The sequence below is a fragment of the Rhinoderma darwinii genome, chromosome 5 (assembly GCF_050947455.1).
Source record: "Rhinoderma darwinii isolate aRhiDar2 chromosome 5, aRhiDar2.hap1, whole genome shotgun sequence".
In the NCBI taxonomy this organism is placed as follows: domain Eukaryota; kingdom Metazoa; phylum Chordata; class Amphibia; order Anura; family Rhinodermatidae; genus Rhinoderma; species Rhinoderma darwinii.
In genome coordinates, this window is record NC_134691.1 from 29,018,111 (window position 1) to 29,040,724 (window position 22,614).

A 22,614-nucleotide genomic window follows, 5' to 3' on the forward strand; every position below is an offset into this window, starting at 1 on the left:
GTTTCTTTTTCGCTACATGTGGATGGGGTTTTGACAACTCCATCTACATACATTGTACTGTAAATTGTCATGGATTTCAGTGTGGAAGTGTCAGAAGGTCAAAGTTCTGGAACCCCAAGGACTAGAATCTCAATGTTATAGAACCTGGGGAGTCAGTGTGTCTCCCCTCTGCTCTTGAGTGACAGCTGTAGAGGCCCCCTGCGTCATACGAGGTGCTGTCCAGGAGTCTGCAACAGCCATCATTCAAAAACAGAGGGGGCTTGGGAGGGTATACTGCCAAAATCTCAGTATAGTTCACTGTTATGGATCGCCCAGTGGACACTTTGCATTACGCAGCATGACAAATGTTTTTTTTTCTCTTGGTTATTCTACTACTATGAACATCAACATAGTTGTGTTTAAACTGGTTTCCACGTCACCTATCTAGTGCTGTCAGCAGTTTGGGGGGGGGGGGTCAAAACTGCTGATAGACTCTCTTTGAAGATGATTTCTCAACTGCCCAAAAAACTTCAGCTGACACCTCAGTTAGATGTTTTCGTTTTATTCTTCTAGCCCCCACCGTTCCTGAGATATCAGTGCAATGGCGGATTATCATAGGGCGTTTTGTGCGGCTGCCCAGGGGCCTGAGGCTCCTGGGGGGCCCATGGCCGCCCAAAGTACATTGTAGTTTTGTCACGTTTTTGCAGCGATTTTGCCGCGAATCACGGAAAAAAACCACAACGAAACTGCATTGTGAATGTCCTGCATATGGACCTTTAGACATAAGGTCACATGACCGCAGGACCAAGAGCAGCAGCAGCAAAATTCCACAGAGAAGACTGAGGTGAGCTGCTAAGTATAAGGGGATTGATTTGTTTAAGGGGTCTGTATTTAGGGGGACTTTATTTAGGGCTCCGGTGTGGGGTCTGTATTAGGGGGCATGGTTTGGGGACTATATTTAGGAGGTTTGGGGGTCTGTATTAGTTTAAGTGGTCTGTATTTAGGGGGTGTATATCAGTTTAAGGGGTTTAGGGTCTGTATATTTAGGGGTCTGTGTTAGTTTAATTGGTCTGGGGTCGGTATTTAGGGGGTGTCTGTATTAGTTTATGGGGTCTTTATTTAGGGGTCTGTATTTAGGGGGTCTGGTCTGGGGTCTGTATTAGTTTATAGGGTCTATTTGGGGGGCCTGTTCTAGGGTCTGTATTAGTTTAGGGGTATGGTCTGGGGTCCGTATTAGAATAGAAGGTCCGGTCTGGGGTCTGTATTACTTAAGGGAGTCAGGTCTGGGGGTCATTATTAGTGTAGGGGTCAGATCTGGGGGTCTATATTTAGGGGGTCTGTATTAGTTTGAGGTCTGGTGTCTGTATTTAGGGGGTCTGGTCTGGGGTCTGTATTTATGGGGTCTGGTCTGGGGTCTGTATTTAGGGGTCTGGTCTGGGGTCTGTATTAGTTTACGGGGTCTGTATTAGTTTAGGGGTCTTTATTTAGGGGGTCTGTATTAGTTTGGGCATCTGGTCTGGGGTCTGTATTAAGGGAGTCAGGTCTGGGGTCATTATTCATTTAGGGGGTCAGGTCTGGGGTCTGTATTAGGTTGTCAGGTCTGGGGTTTATTTAGGGGTCTGGTCTTAGGTCTGTATTTATTTATGGTGCTTGTTCTGGGGTCTGTATTTGTGTAGGGGGGTCTGGTCTGGAGACTGCAATAGTTTAGAAGGTCTGGGGTCGGTATTAAGGGAGTCATGTTTGGGGTCATTATTAGTTTAGGGGGTCAGGTCTGGGGTCTGTATTAGGTTGTCAGGTCTGGGGTTTATTTAGGGGTCTGGTCTTAGGTCTGTATTTATTTATGGTGCTTGTTCTGGGGTCTGTATTTGTGTAGGGGGGTCTGGTCTGGAGACTGCAATAGTTTAGAAGGTCTGGGGTCGGTATTAAGGGAGTCATGTTTGGGGTCATTATTAGTTTAGGGGGTCAGGTCTGGGGTCTGTATTAGGGGGTCAGGTCTGGGGTCTATTTAGAGGTCTGGTATGACATCTGTATTTATTTAGGGTGCTTGTTCTGGGGTCTGTATTTGTGTAGGGGGCGTCTGGTCTGGAGACTGCAATAGTTTAGAAGGTCTGGGTCTGTATGTATTCTATGATCTAGTCTGGTGTCCAAATGTATTAGTCTGAGTAAAAGGGGTTGTCCGGTCACATCGATAGGTCATCAGTATAAAAAACGGTCCGTGCCCGGACAACCCCTTTAATGTATGTCCTGGGCCTTGGTGTCTAAATTTGTGTGTTTTTATAGAGGCTGGAAATGGCTGCAGAAGTGATGGACAAAGATGTCTCATCAGGAGAAGTTGCCATAACGGTCTGCGTCAGATGGAGAAGAAAAGAAAACGGCTCCCGTTAGAGAAGACGTCACTGGATCTATAGGGGATCTGTCCCCTCTCCTGACATGTCTGTTGCAGGTAACCCTTGTATTCTACATATCTTTGTGTACCCAGGACTAATAGACAAATGTGTGTTACCATTGTCAAGAGGAAGTGTGATACTGTCAGCGATGGTTGGAGACTGTCAGTATGTAGGGAGACAGCCCTTTGAGAAGGGGGATCGTAACAACCATTTGTCAATGCTCGCACAGAAAGGTGGTGTTCACTATAGACACGGCAGAGCGGTGGTGGGGAAGGGGGGCCCAAGTTTGTGGAACAGCCCAGGGGCTATGGTCTAGATAATCTGCCACTCTATCAGTGTCATTAGTTTTCGTGCCTGATATGCAAATGAGGCCTTAGAGTGTCAAGTTGGTGGTTAACTCCGCTCACTTGTCAAGGGGTAACGGCCTCATTTGCATATCAGGGGCCAAATTGAATGGCACTGATATCTCAGGAACGGTGAGGGCTAGAAAAAAAATGAAGCGCCAGAATCTGTGGGGCGTTGACAATCTAACTGAGATGTCAGCTACATGTGACAAGTCCTCTTTAAGTGTGAGCGGGTCATTTTGTTTAGAACCTAAGGGTATGTTCACACGGCCAAATTTCAGACGTATACGAGGCGTATTTTGCCTCGTTTTACGTCTGGAAATACGTCTCAAATACGTCGGCAAACATCTGCTCATTCATTTGAATGGGTTTGCCGACGTACTGTGCAGACGACCTGTTATTTACGCGTCGTCGTTTGACAGCTGTCAAACGACGACGCGTAAAAATACAGCCTCGTCAAAAGAAGTGCAGGACACTTCTTTGGACGTTTTTGGAGCTGTTTTCTCATAGACTCCAATGAAAAAAGCTCCAAAAACAGACGTAAAAAACGCCGCGAAAACGGCGTGAAAACGCAGCGAAAAATGCGAGTTGGTAAAAAAACGTCTGAAAAGCAGGGTCTGTTTTCCCTTGAAAACAGCTCTGGATTTTCAGACGTATTTGTTGACTACGTGTGAACATACCCTAAGTGTCTCTAACCTCTTGGGTTTTTGTTATTCCTCTGGAACTCAGTTTTGGGGCCATTGTTTTAGAACCCCAAGTATCAGAATGTCATTCATGTGCTACTGCAAACATGAAATTCATCTGAATAAACACATTAAAGTCAATGTAGAAAAGATGATCCATAGTGGCTTTTAACCAGTGTCCTTGGTATTCAGACAAAAACAAAAACTTTAGGTTGGGAAGCCCAGATACAGCCAAGCCTAATATTTTGTGCTAGTGTCAGACATAAAGGCCAGGTTTACACGAGCGTGTGCGTTTTGCACACGCAAAAAACGCTGCGTTTTGCGTGCGCAAAAGGCACTTAACAGCTCCGTGTGTCATCAGTGTATGATGCGCGGCTGCGTGATTTTCGCGCAGCCGCCATCATTATGACACTCCGTTTGGATGTTTGTAAACAGAAAAGCACGTGGTGCTTTTCTGTTTACATTCATAGTTTGACAGCTGTTGCGCGAATCACGCAGTTCGCACGGAAGTGCTTCCGTGTGGCATGCGTGATTTTCACGCACCCATTGACTTCAATGGGTGCGTGATGCGCGAACAATGCACAAATATAGGACATGTCGTGAGTTTTTCACAGCGGACTCACATAGAGTAACATAGGTCCGTACGACACGCGTGAAAATCACGCACGTTGCACGGACGTATTACACGTTCATCTAAACAAGCCCTAAGTCCTTTTTTCTCCAGTTCCCCATTGGCATAAAGTTTTAGTCATTTATGTGTGAGTACTTCTTGACCTAGAAAACAGAATGTATCACTCAGGCATAAAAAGCTTTACAAATAAACTGTTCTCTTAAATTATGAAGCGCAGCCTCGACCAACTCAACGCTGTTACTACTCAACTTTTCTATTGTGAGAGCAACGGAGATTCTTTCTTAACATAAAAACCTGAACCGACATAAAGACATCGTCTTATATTCTCTTGTAAACCCAACTGAATGGCTGAAGGGTTCTTACAAACACTACACGTCCTTTAGGGTTTGCATTACATTTACTGTAGTCGATTCTTGTGTTACTTTGGTTCGCACTTACCTATCTTTTATCCGGTACTTGTTAAAGGCGTTTTTCCATCTCGTACAGTGGTGGCATATCTCTAGGATATGCCATCACTTTCTAATCGATGGTGGTCCGAACTCTGGGACCCCCACCGATCCTGAGAATGAAGAAACTGCAGTTATGCTTTAGCGCTGCGTTCCCTTCAAAGTTTTCCCTCCACAGCGGCACTCCTGGGGACCATTTGTGCAGAGAACTGCATCACAAACCTATTCAAGTAAAACAGTGAGTGGCCGCTGAACTAAACCAGTGCTATGGGACCGCAACCGATCCTGAGAATGAAGGGACTGTAGCTGTGTTTTTGCAAGGAATGAGGACTCAAATGGTGTTGTATTGCAGTAATCTGTACAGCTGGTGGTCTGGAGTGCAACTTTACTGGGAAACTTTTAAAAGGATACTGCACTGCAGTCCCTTCATTCTCAGAATCGGTGGGGGTCCCAGCGGTCCGACCCCCACCGATCAGAAAGTGAAGGCATATCATAGCGATATGCCATCTCTTTAAGAGATGGGAATAACTCTTTAATTTATGTTTTGTGTATCTGTATTCATGTCCATGTAATGGCTTATAGTAGATCTTAAAGGGAACCTGTCACCAGCATTTTACCTATTGAACTCTACTCACCCCTCGCTGGTCATTGCTGTCAAAAGTTAATTGCCGTTATCCCTTTTCCTAAACTCCTCCTCCGACCGTAAATATCGGTCTGCAAACATTTTGCACCTTTTATGGTAATAATCCAGCAGTCTCATTTGTTCCTCTTCTTATGCCCACCCACCACCGAAAACTGACCCTGAATGACAAAATCTCATCTGAGATAGCGTGCATGCACAGGTCATGTATGGTTCGATACCCTTCCCTGCTTCGTCCGGGCCTCAAAGCTAGTTACTGTGCACTCACCGGAACAGGACATCGATGTGCAAGCGTGTGATTTCATGTGTGCTGGGGGGGAGGTGAGGAGCTGTCAATCAAAAGTAAGGATGTGGAGTACATTCGGAAAGGCTTGAGGAATGAAGATATGACTATTTTTGAATGAAAATGAAAAATGGAAGCACGAGATGAGCAGCTTTAAAAAAGAGATGTGTGGCGCGATATTCTGTCACGAGATGTCTAATCTATATGTTTCTATGTGTGGCCACCCAGTGGTAGTGATGTGAATTGCAGTCTATCACAATATTGTATTGAATTGGTCTCATGAGAAAGAGTCCATAATCAAATTCAAGAAAAGTTAAGGGTGAACACATCAATATTGAAGTATACTATTTTATATTGGAAGACAATTGCAGACGTACACAATTTACATATGGATCAGTCTGAAAAGATACAGGCAAAAAAATTATTGCCACCAACTGTATACCTACATTTACTAGCACTGTGAAGAAGAGATCTGATTGGTTGTTATGAGGCCTATTATTCCCATAATAACACTAAGAGCAATTGGACATGAAGTGTTGTCATGAGGACTCATTTTACAATTAACCTATTCATTCTATTGCTCCAAACACAATACAACATGTTTTTTTTTACATTTTAGATGTGTAATAATGTAGTTCTGATAGTTTTCTTTTCATTTTGAACTTTGTGTTCAAAATAATAGTCTGCATCATAGCGGGTGGGCTGCAGACTGATAATGTCGGATGGTGAGAGCTCCAGCAGGGAAATGAAATACATATTTTAACAGCAGAACGCAGACACAGTCCATTGATTAAACCTGCGTTATTAAATCATCAATGTTCAGTTCACCTACAATGGGACTTTCTAATGAGTCCCGCTACAGCATGTTTATGAACTTTGACTGCTTAATCTCCTACTATTTCACATTAGATCACGGCCTGTGTAGTGAGGACCTATACAGCATCGAATGTTACCATGATAAGGGGTCAACTGTTTCCCTCTGTTAAAAAGTAGTGGAATTTGGGGTGAAATATTGAGATTTGTCTTACTTTTTCCAAATATTAAAAAAAAAACACCAGTAATAGAAGTAATTAGCTAAAACCCAAAGGCCAAGACCCCACTGTGTCCATGACTCTTGTCCGAATAATGCGCATAAGCAGCAAAAACTTTTTTTAGGTGTCGGCCAACACACAGAAGTTGTAAAAAAATAAAAGGTGGTGAGAACCAGAATCCCAAAAGTAATCTTTCCACTTTTCTCTGAAGTTATGGCAGGTTCATAGGAGAGCACGTGTTACTTTACACATAATGCAACATTGTACAGGAGTCTAGATAGGCAGAGGAAGCAGAATTTATTTTAGGGATTACATGCAATGTGTTTCAAGTAAATAAAAACATAATTCTGCTGCAGTAAATTCGACACCATCTGTACTTATTTCCAAAAATAATATCATAAGGGCTCATGCACAGAGTGCATGAAGGCTACATGGCCGCCAAGTACAAAGTCGCAAGACCTCCGTGTGCTGCCGTACAGGCTCCGTCTGGTGCCCTACATAAGTAGCATTGGTTTTTGGGTAAAATACCTCCTTACGTACGAAATCTGATGGAGTATGCCTCAATTTATTTTATTTTCATATGGAATCTGACTGAAAAATAACCCTTCATATGAAAACAGAGGCATTAGGAGGTACAGTAAGGCCGTATTACAGCTCCCTACAACTCGTAGGTTATACGGAGCCATCATGAGCCCTAGAAATCTGTTCTACATTACATCAAGTTAATCATGAGGACACTGTCAATTTGCCACTTGTTAATTATGGGACAAAAAAGTAATAAAATATTGTTAAAAAAAATGACAATAAAAAAGACACAAAACATATTTATTTGAAGTGGTTGTCCTATCAAGACCATCCTCTCTTTATACAGAAGCAGGCGCAGCGATCAGCTGATCGCCTTTGGTTCGACATCTATAATCCGCGGCGATCATTTTCTATCTGACCAGATAGCCTCTGCAGGGGAAATGCAAAAATGTGCTGGGCCTACCAGAGAGGGATTCGCTAATACAGAGCAGCTCTTTGTTCTGGCTCATAGATGGGTTCCCAGACAGGGTACCACCCTCTATGATCATATGCCCCGATATGGCACATTGACAGGGGTTGTCTTTATAAGACCACACCTTTTAAAAGAAGTCATCTAAAATAGCCCCCATATATATTGTATCTTCATATTGGGGTGTCTTAATTTCCGCCTCTGGCAGAATAAAGACTATAATCCCTCCTGATTTCCGTTTACAGCCTCAACCTTTGTCCAGTGGTGAAAAGGGCTAGTCTGAAGTCATGATGTCATCTGCCACAAATGTAATCCCATTAATGGCTATTAGAAGGTGTGATTGCTTTCCAAATAAAATGTTGGGGCTGAATTTTAATATTCAGACCCTGACTTGATTGTGACCACCTTTTCCTCCACCTGGACGTTTATGTCAACCCTGTTACATATATTTCTATTACTTCAATTAACTGTTTGAGCTTGAAGCGCTTGTCTTCTTTGGACAATATCTTCATGTCCCGCTGCTGAGATCCCTAACAATCAGCTGCTATAAGTGCGAGGAACCGATCAGAAAAAGATCAATCTCCCCGCAGCGCCACCACTGGGGAAATTAAGCATTACACAGTTCTCATTTAAATCAGTAGACTGTCCATGTAATGAATGAACATGCTGGGTCCTCCAGAGAACGAGTGAGAAAGAGACCCTCTTTACAGCTGCTCTTTACTCCTGAATTGAAGAACCCCCCCCCCCCCTCTATTAACTCCGAATTTCCTAATAAGGTATTTGAAAATGGATTTTTTAAGCTAGACGACCCCTTAAAATATATTACATATGGGAGATATAAACAATGTGGTGTCTGCAGCACATGTGAAGTTTTTACAGGAGACTTATTTGAGGTGCTCCTCGCTACAGATGGTTGAACTTGCCCCTAGAATAAAGAATCAATTGCTCAGTGCTCACTGTACTGTAGCGCAGGCACGTAGCCAAGAACAGAGTCTTTATCCTGATCCAGTTCGGACGTTGAGGACATTTTCGTCTGATCCCTGAGAATTACATCAGTGGTTAACAGAAGGGGAGTGTGAACATTCCCCGTGTCAGCAGATACACAAAGGGGATACATCTTTATCCGACACACAAGCCTCTTATTAGGACCAAGTTGTTCCAATATAAAAGGTCACTGTGCCGCTATTGCAGTTGTACAAGTAACAAGCTCGACACAAGAGGATCTATTACTGAGTAGCTTGTGAAGGCCTAAAATACTTCATAGGACCACAAGGGTTTCTTTATATCAAAGTGTGGTCCAAGGCGAAGATTATCTAAGATGATGGGACTACTGAAGTTCTTTTACTGGTTAAAAGAAACCTGGCATTAGATATGCTGGTGTCTTATCTTCTTATTGAGGGGGACATGACTCAACCGCCACCTAATTGTATGTCATTAAAGACTAATTGTTGTATGATTAAAAGTTGTGCAATTATCTAATATACTTTGGGAGAGATGAAAAAAGCTAAACGTGCCATCATTCTGGTTCAAACTGGCGTACATGACTTGCGCCAGATTTATTAGACATTTTTTTTTCTCACTAGACAGTTTTGAAAATTATCTAGAAAATGGGCATGGCTTAGAGAAAGAGGTGTGGCTTAAACGCGTCAAAGTGTGCCAAAATATTTGTCTAAAGTAAACCAACCAATAGGTGGCATAAGGAAGAAAAAAGTGTCGAACATGCTTAGGGAGATGCGCCATATTTATCCTACAGCATGCACCACTGTGATGAACTTGGCGCACCTTCTGCCTGCCTGGTCTAGTTTTATACTGTCTAAGGCATCATGCACACGACTGTTTCCTTTATGCGGACCGTACGCCATGGATCCTAGTGGCTTCCATGTGCTGTCCATTTTTTTTTCAGAAACATACACTAGAATGGGTGAGATGGACCACAAGCACGGACAAAAATAGGACCGGTTCTATAATTTGCGAGACGGACACATGGATCCGCAAAAAAAAAATCGGACGTATGCTCCATAGAAATGAATAGTTCAGTATGATGTCCGCCAAAAAAACAATAGGACAATGAAGAAAACAACGATCGTGCTCATGAGCCCTAAGTTTAAAACCGTAATAATAAATCTGCCCTTTTATGTTCTGCTGTCCATTCACCAAAACACCACAGATCGAATACTTCTCTCAGCTGCAGGTTTGCTACAATTGTAAGGCTGGATTCACACATTGCGTATTTATTGCAGATTTTTAAGCCAAAGCCCATACCTCCCAACTTTCAAGTATTGCAAACAGGGGCAATAGATGTGGCATTTTTCCCCTGTTAAGCCAAGTCTCTAACTCTGCGCTATCCCTACCCATACACACCCATGTCAGCCCACATAGTATCATGCATAGTGCCTCCCCGCAGTACAATGCCCCTATAGTGCCCCCCACACACAGTACAATGCCCCATAGTGCCCCCCCCACACAGTATCATGCCCCATAGAGCTCACACACAGTATGATGCCCCCATAGAGCCCCCACACACAGTGTAATTCTCCCATAGGGGCCTCCACACAGTATAATGCTGACATAGTAGCCTCCACACAGTATAATCCCCCATAGCTGCATCCCACACAGTATAATGCCCCCTAACTGCCTTCAACATATTATAATGCTCCCATTGTGCCTCCCACAGTGTTTAATGCCTTCATATTGCCACCCACACATTATAATGCCCCTATACAGTAGAATGCCCCATAGCTGCCCCCACACAGTATGATGCCCCCATAGCGAGCCCCCCACACACACAGTATAATGCATCCATAGTGGCCTCCACACAGTAAAGTTCTCCCATAGTAGCCTCCACAAAGTATAATCCCCCATAGCTGCATCCCAAACAGGGTAATGCCCCCAATGACTGCCCAACACATGATACTGCTCCCATAGTGCATCCCACAGAGTATAATGCCTTCATATTGCCTCCCACACATTATAATGCCCACATAGTGCCCCCTTACAGTATAATGTCCCATAGCTGCCCCAACAAACAGTATAATACCCTATAGCTGCCCCATACAGTATAATGACTCAATAGCTGCCCCATACAGTATAATACCCCCATAGTTGCCTCATACTGTATTATGCCCCCATAGTGCCTTATAAAAAAATAATAAAATAAATACTCACCTAAACACATTCCCTCCATGAGTGGAGGAGATCCCTCTGCTCCTCCAGTCTGTGCTATGAATGGCTCCCCGCAGACAGGCGCAATGATGTCACTGCATTGCGCCTGTCTGTGCCAAGCTGCTCACGCCCGGTGTTGCATAGTGAATGGTGGAGCTGGGAGCTGACTGCTCCCTGCTCTATCGTTGGATTCAACTGTATCTGCTACCTAAGGATGCAGATAAAGTTGAAACTGGACATACCACCGGCTACCGGGACACTGCCCAGAATCCGGGACTATCACGCTGGATCCGGGATGGTTGGGAGGTATTCCAAAGCCAGAATTAGATCCAGTAGGAAGGAGAAGTATATGTTCTTCCTTTAAATTCTTTATTTTTTTTTAAGCCACTTCTGGCATTGGCTCAAAAATCTGCACCAAAATCTGCAGCAAATAAGTGATGTGTGAATCCGGTCTAACCAGTCGCAACAATTCACTGTGGGCTAAACACATCAACAGCACAAATCTCTCACCTTCAGTGGTGTACATGAAGAACAGAGGGAGATAAAAATTAGAAAAAATTAAAGGTTCTGCTTGACACCACCACACTCCGAACAACCTGCAACAGGAGGTACTGGAGCCCTCATTGCATTTTCATTAATGATGTAAATTTTCCACTTCCTTGCTATCAGTGTGGAACTTTTGAGAACCACGTTCTTGTTCAGGTCCTCATCACCCAGTAAAATGGAGACAAGACCTCATAGCAGTCGCATTGGGGTGCATCTATGCTATATATGCCCTTGCCTGTCCTGTTAGTAATCTGCAATTGCTAGTGTGTAAGGGATTATCTGATTGCATGCATGGCTATACAAAATAATAAAATAAAAAATATAGAATCTAAAAAAAAATATATAGGAAGAACGGGAAAAAAAGTACACGTAATTGTTATCGCCACATCCATATTGTCCCGTAAGGTAAAATAAACATATTATTTATCCTACATCAGGGGTCAGCAACCTTTATGCCCGGACAGCCTTTGGCTGGAGAAATAGTCCTTTGGCTGTCAGGGCATGCTGGTGAAAATAAACTGAATAAAAAGTATTCAAAAAGTCGTAGGTACCCCAATAAAAACTGCAAGTCATGCAGCAAAAAAACAAGCCCTCATTCAGCTCCGTCGACAGAAAAATGAAAATGTTATGGATCTTCTGTAAAATAAGTATTTTGCATTGTGCAAAAGTAGAAACACATAAAAAACTATATTCATTTGGTATTGCCGTAATTGTAACAGCACGCAGAATAAAGGTGTCATGTCATTCATATCGCACAGGGAACACTGTAAAAACAAAAACTATTTTTAAAAAAAGCAATGCCAAAATTGCTGTTTTTTGTACATCCAGCGTAAAATGGTACCAATGAAATCTACAAGTCATCCCACAAAAGAAATCACTTGTACAGCTCCGTCAACAGGAAAATAAAAACATTTTATGGGTCTTTGAATGCTGTAAAACAAGTGTTTTTATTTTTGCAGAAAAACATAATAAAACAATGTTTGGTAAAAACAATGGTGGAATTTCAGATTTTTTACATCCCCTCCAAAATGATGCCCCAAATATAAACCCAAAATGTTGTTATTGAGAAATACAACCCGCAAAAAAAAGCCCTTATGACACCGAAAAGAAAAAAATTTTTTATGTCTTTCGGTGTGCTGAGATGAAAAAGCTGAAAATAAAAAAAATCGCTCTGCCAAATTAGGCCGCGTCCGTTAAAATATATATTTTTATTTTTTATTTTTAATTAGTTTATGTACAAGGTATAATTTCTTTACTTTTGACTCCATCCTATCAGAACAAGTTGCAGTTGCCGTGTATGTGACTTTCCGGGTTTTATGATCTAACGTAAGTTTTACAGCCAAACTGTTTTGCCAAAAATACATGACTGCATCTGTCACTTTTGCATAAATTTGCTAAAAAACAAACATCTCATCCCATCTTGGGAAAAAAACAATACACAAAAATGTGCAAACAATAATAGCTTGGCAGTGATGTGTAACAAGACTCCATATCCAATGCCGGGACGACACAGCACATTGCGGCGAAACGTCACTATCTGCAGAACTATTGTATTTGATGTTTTGTCAGTTTAATTAAATTGAAAAACCATTATGGAATTGTCCGTCAGGATGTTATGTATGTGAGCTCACTGTCTGCACCTAAATGGAACGTGTTGCTGAATCTCTATTGCCTCCCCACCTGTTATAGAAGGACAAGTCCTCATATCTTCTTGACTGGAGCAGAAAATCTGGTGCACTCCCTTCAGTCATTTGGAAATGGAGCTTTATAGATTAAAAATTTGAAGCCTCCAAGTCATTTTGCTGTTTACTATGCCTTTGGGATTTGATACATATGTGCCGCATTATGCAGCCTAAGGCTGGGTTCACACGACCATGTTACGTCCGTAATGTACGGAACGTATTTCGGCCGGAAGACCCGGACCGAACACACTGCAGGGAGACGGGCTCCTAGCATCATAGTGATGTACGACGCTAGGAGTCCCTGCCTCTGGGTGGAACTACTGTCCCGTACTGTAATCATGATTACAATACGGGACAGTTGTCCTGCAGCGAGGCAGAGACTCCTAGCATCGTACATCACTATGATGCTAGGAGCCCGGCTCCCTGCACTGTATTCGGTCCTGGTCTTCCGGCCGAAATACGTTCCGTACTTTACGGACGTAACATGGTCGTGTGAACCCAGTCTCAAACCTCACGCACCCTACTGTATTATGGAAACGTATTACAGCACCTATAGAAGTCTATGGGTCCCTACTCCATGTGCCTTCGATTCCATATGGCATGTACCATCAGCGCATTTTATAGATTCTAGTTTATTAAAAGAATGAATCGACATAAAAAGTTGTACGACAGATCCTAATGGCGCATGAAACCACATTGACTTGTTCCATTATGGTTTCCATGCTATTCTTGTCGTCAAATCTGGTGGAGTTGACAACGGTGCCTCTAGCGCAAGTGTGAACATAGCCTTACAGCCTGTATTATAGTCCAGAGCTGCATTCACTATTCTGCATGCTTCAGAGCTGAAAACTTTCAGCATTCTCTGCTGGTTCAATGAGTTTGCCTTGGTGTTTACATTCTTAGGCCCTGTTTACACGGCGTGTATTTGACGCGTTTTTTCGGCGTGTAAAACGTGCCAAAAAACGCGTAAAAAAGCACATGATTTAAGCTTCCCATTTACATAAATGGGAAAGCGCATCGTGAGTGAATACGACATGTTCTTTTATGCGCGCGTGTTTAAAAAATGTGTTGCATAAAAAAGAAGCGTCAGGTCAATTCCTTGGCGCTTAAAACGTGCTGAAAACGCGCCTAATTCCCATAGTCAATGGGAGTCCTAATTACGCACCAAAAAAGTGCAGAACGCATGCACAAAACTCCTAAAAAAAAAGCGTAAAAAACGCCTGTAGTTTAAAATGCTTTACAAAAACGCTAGCGTATTTGACACAATTACACGTCAGGGTTTTTTTTAGCGCTGTGTGTGAACAAGGCCTTAGAATATCTTTACACCATGCACCTTCTAGTAATCAAATGTATGAAAAACTTACTGTCCCCCTGAATTATAGGAGTTCAGCTAAGCTGTGAGGGGTGTGTCTGTTAACAAGCACCCAGCAGAATTGTGAGTGCAGCTGTGGAGTATAATACTGGCTGTAAGTCAGGATCAATATGAGATACGGTAAGTGTGCAATGTATTTACAAAGTGACTCAACTTTTTATGTTGATATTATATACAGTTAAGTCCAGAATTATGTGGACAGTGACACAATCTTCATGATTTGGGCTCTGCTGCCGCCACATTGGATTTGAAATGAAACAACTGAGATATAATTGAAGTGTAGACTTTCAGGTTTAATTCAAGGGGTTGAACAAAAATATCCTGTGAAACGTTTAGGAATTGCAGCCATTTTTCTACACAGCCTCCTCATATCAGGGGCTCAAAAGTAATTGGACAACTTAACATTACCATAAATATAATGTTTTTTTTTAATACTTTGTAGAGAATCCTTTGTAGGCAATGACTGCCTGATGTCTGGAACCCATGGACATCACCACACGCCAGGTTTCCTCCTCTGTGATGCTTTGCCCGGCTTTACTTCCGCCGTCTTCACTTGTTGCTTGTTTGTGGGTCTTTCTGCCTTAAGTTTTGTCTTAAGCAAGTGAAATGCTCGATCGGGTTGAGATCTGGTTATTGACTTGGACTTTGCAGAATATTCCACTTCTTTGCCTTATAAACTCCTGGGTTGCTTTCGCAGTATGTTTTGAGTCTTGTCCATCTGTCCTGTGAAGCGACGTCCAATCAACCTTGCTGCAATTGGTTGAATCTGAGCAGAAAGTAAATCCCTGAACATTTCAGAACTCACCCGGCTGCTTCTGTCTTCAGTCGCATCATCAATAAACACTAATGACACAGTGCCTTTGGCAGCCATGCATGCCCATGTTATCACACTGCCTCCACCATGCCACCACACTGCCGCCACCATGCCATCACACTGCCTCCACCATGTTTTACAGAGGATGTGGTGGCTTTGGATCATGAGCCGTTCCAAGCCTTCTCCATACTTTCTTCCTCCCATCATTCTGGTACAGGTTGATCTTAGTTTCATGCTGTTCCAGAACTGGGCGGCTTCTTTACATGTTGTTTGGCAAAGTCTAATCTGGTCTTTCTATTTTTTTTTATCATTCTTTATTTTTCTTTTCCATTTGAAAATTGAACATCAAACAAGTTGCACATGACATGTATACATAATAACAGCACAAATATATTTTCCCCGGACAAACCGTGCAAGGCACTGTCAGGAAACACAAAAGCAAAAAAAGAAACATCATAACTCATGTCTTATTCAAAATGTGATACAATATAACATAATATTAGCATTCAGAAATACAAGCCCAACAGGACTACATTGTACTTTAGTATATCTCCATAATGGAGTATAAAAGGACGGGGTAAGAAGGGACGGGAGGGGGGAGATAAGTAAGGGTACAAAAGATAAAGGAACATGATGGGTAGGGATGAGGGAGAGGGGGGGGGTAAGGCAAGAAGGAGCAATAAGTAAAGATAGGATCATAGTCTCCACTCCAGTCAGACCTCCCAAGCCAGCTAAGCAAGAAACCTCTTCACGAGAAGGTAAAAGAAGGCGGTGACTATATAACAAATAGATGCGGGGAAGAGGCTTGAAACTGTGCCCAAGGCGACCGTACGCTAATAAATTTTTCATGGGTTCTGTTGGACCAACTTGATAGTTCTTCAAACCTGTAGTTTTGAGACACTTTAGAGAGCCAAGTTTGCACAGAGGGCGGATGTGTCTGCAGCCAATAGAGAGGGATTAAGGTTTTGGCTGCAGCAATTAAATGTGTGGTCAGGTTGTTTTTGGACGGAGTATATGACTTGGAAGGTTTGGAAAAAGCAATCATATCAAAAGACAATTCCAAAATCGTGTTAATGATCTGTCCAATCATGTCACCCACTTGAGTCCAAAAATGAGAGATACCACGACAGGACCACCAAATGTGTGTGTACGTGCCTGTGGCTGCATTACATCTCCAGCAAGCTTTAGAGTAAGACATGTTATGAGTAAATAAGAACTCAGGAGTTCTGTACCACCTAGAGAGAAGTGTATAATGGTTTTCCTGGAGACGTACACAGGTAGAGAAGCCATGTGAATGTTTGAGAATGAATTTTGAGTCAAATTCTGAAAAAGACACGCCCATTTCACCTTCCCATGCGGAAAGAAAGCCTAGATTGAAAGACGCGGATCCCACCATAAAATTACCATATAAATACGAAATCTTCCTTAGCCAACAATACCCTCTCTAAGTCAGTCATCTCCCTAAAAGAGGGATAAATCCTAAGGCAAACTCTTTTAAATTGGATATAGTGCAGGAATGTGAGGGAGAGCCCTGGCAAGAGGTTACGAAAATTAAGTTCATCAGGGACCAAGTGAGTATGTAGAACATCCTGAACAGAGTATAAATTGAGAGCATTCCACATGTCAGGGTACGTATTTGTGTCCATGCTTAAGAGTTCAGGAAGGAGTCCCAGTGGGAGACACGGTGGTCTTTCTATTTTTGAGGCCTTGTGGTGAACCCTCTGTATTTACTCTCAAGAAGTCTTCTCTTTATGGTAGACTTAGACTTCCAGGAGATTGTTCTTCACTTGAGTAGATGTTGTGAAGGGGTTTTTCTTCACCATGGAAAGGATTCTGCGATCATCCTCCACTGTTGTCTTTCGTGGACGTCCAGGCCTTTTGGAGTTCACGAGATCATCAGTGCGTTCTTTTTTTTTTTTTTCAAGAATGTACGTGCACCAAACTGTTGATTTGGCCACTCCTAACATTTTTGCTATCTCTCTGATGGATTTCTTCATTTTTTTCAGCCTAATAAAGGTCTGTTTCACTTGCATTGAGTGCTCCTTTGACCTCATGTTGTGGGTTCACAGCAACAGCTTTGAAATGCAAATGCCACACCTGGAATCAACTCCAGACCTTTTACCTGCCTAATTGATGATGGATTAACGAGGAAATAGCCCATTAAATATCTTTTGAGATAATTGTCAAATTACTTTTGGTCCCTTGAAAAAGAGGCAGCTACATATCAAAGAGCTGTAATTCCTAAACCCTTCCTCAAATTAGGATGTGAATACCCTAAAATTAAAGCTGAGAGTCCGCACTTTAAGCTCATATTGATTATATAACTGTATAGTCAATATGTTTTGGTAAACGTTTAAAATGCCAAAACTTGTGTCACTGTCCAAATAATTTTGGACCTAACTGTATATGTTCATTGTAAAATTATTTTCAAAGGTGACTATACAATCAGTTCAACACATTCAGTATGTTAAAGAGGTTGTCTGCTGTTAAAGGGTCCCTTAAAAATAAGCTGATCACAGGTTGTCCCATTTCTGGGGCTGTCAGTGATCAGCTGTAATCTGTAGGTGAACCTGCTAGTAAGTGTTTGATTCCCCAGCAGCGCCACCACAGGAGACGTGAAGCATTACATGGTACCCATTGAAATCAATAAACTGTCCGTGTAATGCACAGACAGACTGATTCTCAAGAGGGAGAGAAATGCTCTTTATAGCTGCGCTCTGCCCCAGATAGCCCTTTTAAAGCGACTGTGCAGTCATGAGCTTAAAAATGGTATGTCGGTCAGTACCTATAAAAGATGCTAACCTGCTATTTAGTTTTTTCAATGTTTGCTTCTTGGATTTGTTTTAGCTCTGTTCCATTAGGGCAGAGCTGTCCTCTGTGACGACAGCTTAGCTACGGTCTATAAGGATTGTGAGGTAGTCTAAAATCCACCTCCTGTCTCTTCATTGGTTCACGATGCTGCTCTCTTCCTCCATACTGTGTAGCTCTGCCTCTTCAGATCGGCTTCTGTGTGTAAACACAAGACCATCGCATGTTCACCAGGAAGTACATAGAGAAGAAAACGATTATCAGGTTATTGTCACGCATATACTGCGGGGATCCCAGAGTGTCACTTTAAAGGGGTTATCCCATGAAAATCATTTATCACCAATCAGTAGGATAGCTGATGAATGCCTGATCACTGCGGGTCTGACCACTGTGGATAGGTGATAAATATTTTTTGTGAGACAACCCATTTAACCCCTTAACGATCGGCCATATTTTGCTCTTAATGACCAAGCATTCCAAGAGTCATAACTTTTTTATTTTTCCATATCTGGGCTTGTTTTTTGTTTTGTTTTTGCGGGACAAGGTGTAGTTTTCATCGGTTCTATTTTGGGGTACATGGGATTTATTGATTTATTTTTTTATTTTTTGGGGGGGATGGAGAAGAAAAGCAATTTCACCGTAGATTTTTGTTTTATTTTTTGTACAACGTTCACCCGTCGGTTTAGCTAATGTGTGATGATCACGACAATACCATATACGTGTATTTTTTTTCTTTTAAACTTTTGCTAAATAAAATAATTTTTTATGGAAAAAGTGGTTTTACTTTAACTGTAATATTTTTTTCTTTTTTTAATGAAATTTATTTAACTGTTTATCATTTAGTTTTTTCAGTACTACTAGTGAAATTTACAATGCGTTTTTCTGATTGCTTATATAATGCTTTGGTATGCTAAGTATACCAATCCCAGCTGTTGCAGCGGGAGCACAGTTGTCAGTCACACCCGGGCTCATGCGTTGTCGGTGCGGGCATATCTTCGATGCCTGCATGATCACAATCATGTACATGCACGTCGGAATGCATGAAGAGGAGCCTTCCCATGACGTGCATGTACGTGATTCTGCGTTAAGGTGTTAAGTACATATAACTGACATCTATGGGCACAGATACGTAATTTGAACCTCCTGGGACCGATGCAACATCTGTCAACTATCAGGTGCCATTTACAATACTGGTGTCGTCTTATGTCGTAGATGGACCATTGGGCACCCTCCTACATTAGGCCCCTGGTGCAACTGCTACCTGCCTATGGCTACGTTCCTCTATGGGTACTTTTATTTCCACTGTATTTGCAGAGTTTGTCTGTTTTTGCTGTTGTCTGTACATTCATTTAATAACAGTTTGCATTTACAAATCTGCATAGACGTACAATTGCATCTTGTCTTGTATGTAAATAAATGCAGGCCACAATACAATGTAATTGGTTCCTAGAATAAATCCTGTTTTGTGCCTGCACCGCGCCACTTTTATAAATAATGCTGAATTGTGAACGGCTCCTGCTCGCTTCCATCTATAATTATTGCTAAATGCTGACTGGAGTACAGAGAAGGAAAATGACTTTACGGCAAGAAAACAATTGTTACAGATTAATCTGGTAGATTGGGTATAAAAGTTGTACATTATAACAAAATGTCTCAAAAACTGCAAATAAAGCAATCATCTTTATGCTTGTAACAATGCGGCGGTGGCGGAGAAAGACATGGGATTTATTCATCAGTCCTCTCAAGGTGCAATCACTAAGTGCGACACTTCAATCCTGCACCTTCTATTACTTGTGCATTTTAATAGATACTTAAGGTGAAAGGAGTGGTAGAAATTAAAATGTATTACCTAAGAAGCAAAACAATACAAATCATGTACTTAGACACCGGGTTCATTTTCCTCAAATGTTTTTGATTTTATAGGTAATATGGCATGCAAGGGCCAAAGGGGCAATTTCTCTATAAAAAAAGTATTGGTAGGGCATTCAGCTAAGAGAAGGTCTTGCCTCGCCGGGGACAACACAGCCAAGGGCCAAGGGGGCAATTTCCCTAAAAAAAACATATAGGTACGGCATACAGCTGAGAGAAGGTCTTGCCCCGCCGGGGACAACACAGTACTTGTTTAAGTCAAGGGCCATGTTCAGCTATTCTCAACCCTGGAGGACTTCAAACTCTTCTAGACTCCAGTCCTGGACTGACGATTAGTCTGGAGAAAACTTGGACTGATCCTGCTGACCAGACATTTCTTGGCTACTTTAACATCAGTCAGTGCCTCATAAAATTAGAGGGTGGCCCTGGTGAGGAGCCATGAATTGTTGATGAGGAGCCATTTTTAACAGAAGGCTTATGCTAATCCTTCGTGCTTCATTGGCTACAGCAATCTCCGATTAAGCAACATAATTTACTCCTTTTGTGACTTTTTTGTCTTATGTCCTCCTTCACAACCCAGGCATCCAAATAAACAATTAAACAACTTTGGAAATAGTCGTGATCTAATTGCAAATCTTATTCACAGAAACGTTGAATACGTCCATGTGACATCACATGGACACATGTTTTCCAATGGGGCCGCTCACACGGCCGTTGTTTCAACAGACCGTGTGAAGGGTTTGTTGAAAAATAGAACCTGTCCTATTATCTTCCATTTTCACATCCCTTCTTAGGCTCAAGTCTATGGGGAAATGTGAAAATGGAACCTGCACAGGGGCACCTCAGACATGAAAAAAGTCAAGTTTTTCACGTCCGAGTTTCCCCACGCTCGTGTGAATCTGGCCTCACTGTTTTGTGTATATAGCTCCAATGCAGATCTATGTACTGTATCTCTATAGTTACAGACTACACTGTGCCCAGTTGTCTGATACTACTGTCATGTATTCCATCTATCCCCTACTTTTTCCTCACATACTGTACATTTTCAGCTGAATAAAATTTTTACAGACATATTGTAGAAACAAAAATGAGTCATAAATATTCTAAGTAATATACACTACAGCGTATGGACAAAAGTTTTGGGAAACCTACAGGAGCTTTTATGACATGCCATTATGGTCCGCCCTTTGCAGCTAAAACATCTTCCACTCTTCTGGGGGCTTTCTACGAGTTTGGAGTTTGTCTGTGGGAATTTTTGCCCATTCATCCAGAAAAACACTTCTGAGGTCAGACACTGATGTTGGACAAGAGGGCCTAGCTCGCAATTTCTGTTCTAGTACATCTCAAAGGTGTTGGATGGGGTTGAGGTCAGGGCTCTGTGCGGGCCAGTCAAGTTCTTCCACACCAAACTCACTCACCCTACCAACCAACGAACCATGTCTTTATGGACCCTGCTTTGTGGACTGGTGCGCAGTCATGCTGGAACAGAAAAGGGCCGAACCCAAAACCATTCCCACAAAGTTGGAAGCTATAATTGTCCAAAATGTCTTGGTCTGCTGAAGCATTAAGATTTCCCTTCACTAGAACTAAGGGGCCTAGGCAAACCCCTGAAAAACACCCCATAGTATTATCCCTCCTCCATCATGGTGATAGTGTGTCGTACGGGCAAATGTCACAGTGTTTACAAGATCTATTAGGTAGGTGCTCTTCCCATATGAGCTTACAATCTTTAAGCAATAGGGTATAGATACAAGAGGTCAGGAAAGGAGTAAGCAGATCTAGACATGTCTGGTGGAGGCAGTGTTGGAATGCCAACAAGTTTTCAGTGAACATCTAAAAGGACGGAGAATTGTGGATGGTGAAGTAGTTCCAGAAGATAAGGGAAGCAAGAAAGAAGCCTTGGAAGGTAGAGTGGTAGAGAGGTGTTGTTGTCATTGGAGGTTGCGTGTGGGGCGGTATCTGTGAATTACAGAAGCAATGTGAAAGATTTTGAATTGGATTCCTTGTGTCATTGGCAGTCAATGGAGGGAATCACTGGAGTTGGTGGTTTTACAAGGGATGAGAGGAGAGGTTGATGAGTCGTGCAGCAGAGTTTAGGATGGATTAGAGGTGTTAGGCTATTTGTCGGGTGTTGCAGTATCAAAAGCGGTAACAGGGCTCCCTCAAATATTTCATGCTATTTATGGTAGTGCTGTCCACCTATGTAGCAGAGGATCTATTGGGCCCACCTGTCACCAGGTGCCAATGCAACCTATGTATCTCCCAGTTACGCCCCATTACCTTAGTAAGTAGGTATTCAAATGTTATGTTATACAAATAAGAATAACGTGTAACAATGTCTACAGCCATAGCAATTGTCAAGAGGGAGTTGATCAAACTTCAAAGTATTTTCTCTACATAAGGTGGAAGTGAATGGGAGTTATGGAAACAGCATAGCACACCGAGCTTGGCTGTTTCCAGCTTCCTGTCCTGTTGTGCACTATATTCCCGTCCCGTTGTGCACCAGATTTCCATCCTGTTGTGCACAAGATTCCCTTCCAGGTGGGACAGATGTCAAGGAAACACAGTTCGGGACATAGGTGCGGAAATGATACCTGCAACTATCAGACATAATGGCAAATCCTGTGGCAATGCCATAAATGTCTGTGGTGAAACAACCCCTTTAAAGTACATTATATTGCAAAGATACAACAGAACCTAGTCAATAATTTACTCTTCCCATCCTGTTCAGAAGTAAATTTCTAAATGGGTGTTTGTGCACTTGTTTGATAGTAAAGCAAAAAACAGCAAAAAAAAAAGTTTGAGAAAAATCATTGGATACATTAAAAACACGAGATTGCTACGTTGCTAAATTATAAATATAAAAAGAGGTAATGATGCTTATAAGGAGGCTCGAGGCCTGTCAGCACAAATCAGCGCAGAAGATGTCATGGGAAATACTGG

General features: G+C 42.2%; 1 protein-coding gene across 3 annotated transcripts in view; it reads left to right on the plus strand.

The window, feature by feature from the left end:
• The window catches only part of SAMD12 (sterile alpha motif domain containing 12), a 609,026-nt gene that overhangs the window by 383,530 nt on the left and 202,882 nt on the right, over positions 1 to 22,614 (plus strand). The window contains exon 5 of one of the 3 annotated variants that reach the window (XM_075827980.1): positions 2,260 to 2,422. The exons of the other annotated variants lie outside the window; for them this stretch is intronic. Within the exon in view, the coding sequence (XP_075684095.1) occupies positions 2,260 to 2,387 (128 nt within the window). The 3' untranslated portion in view covers positions 2,388 to 2,422. The remainder of the gene's footprint in view (positions 1 to 2,259; positions 2,423 to 22,614) is intronic. 3 annotated transcript variants of the gene reach the window in all.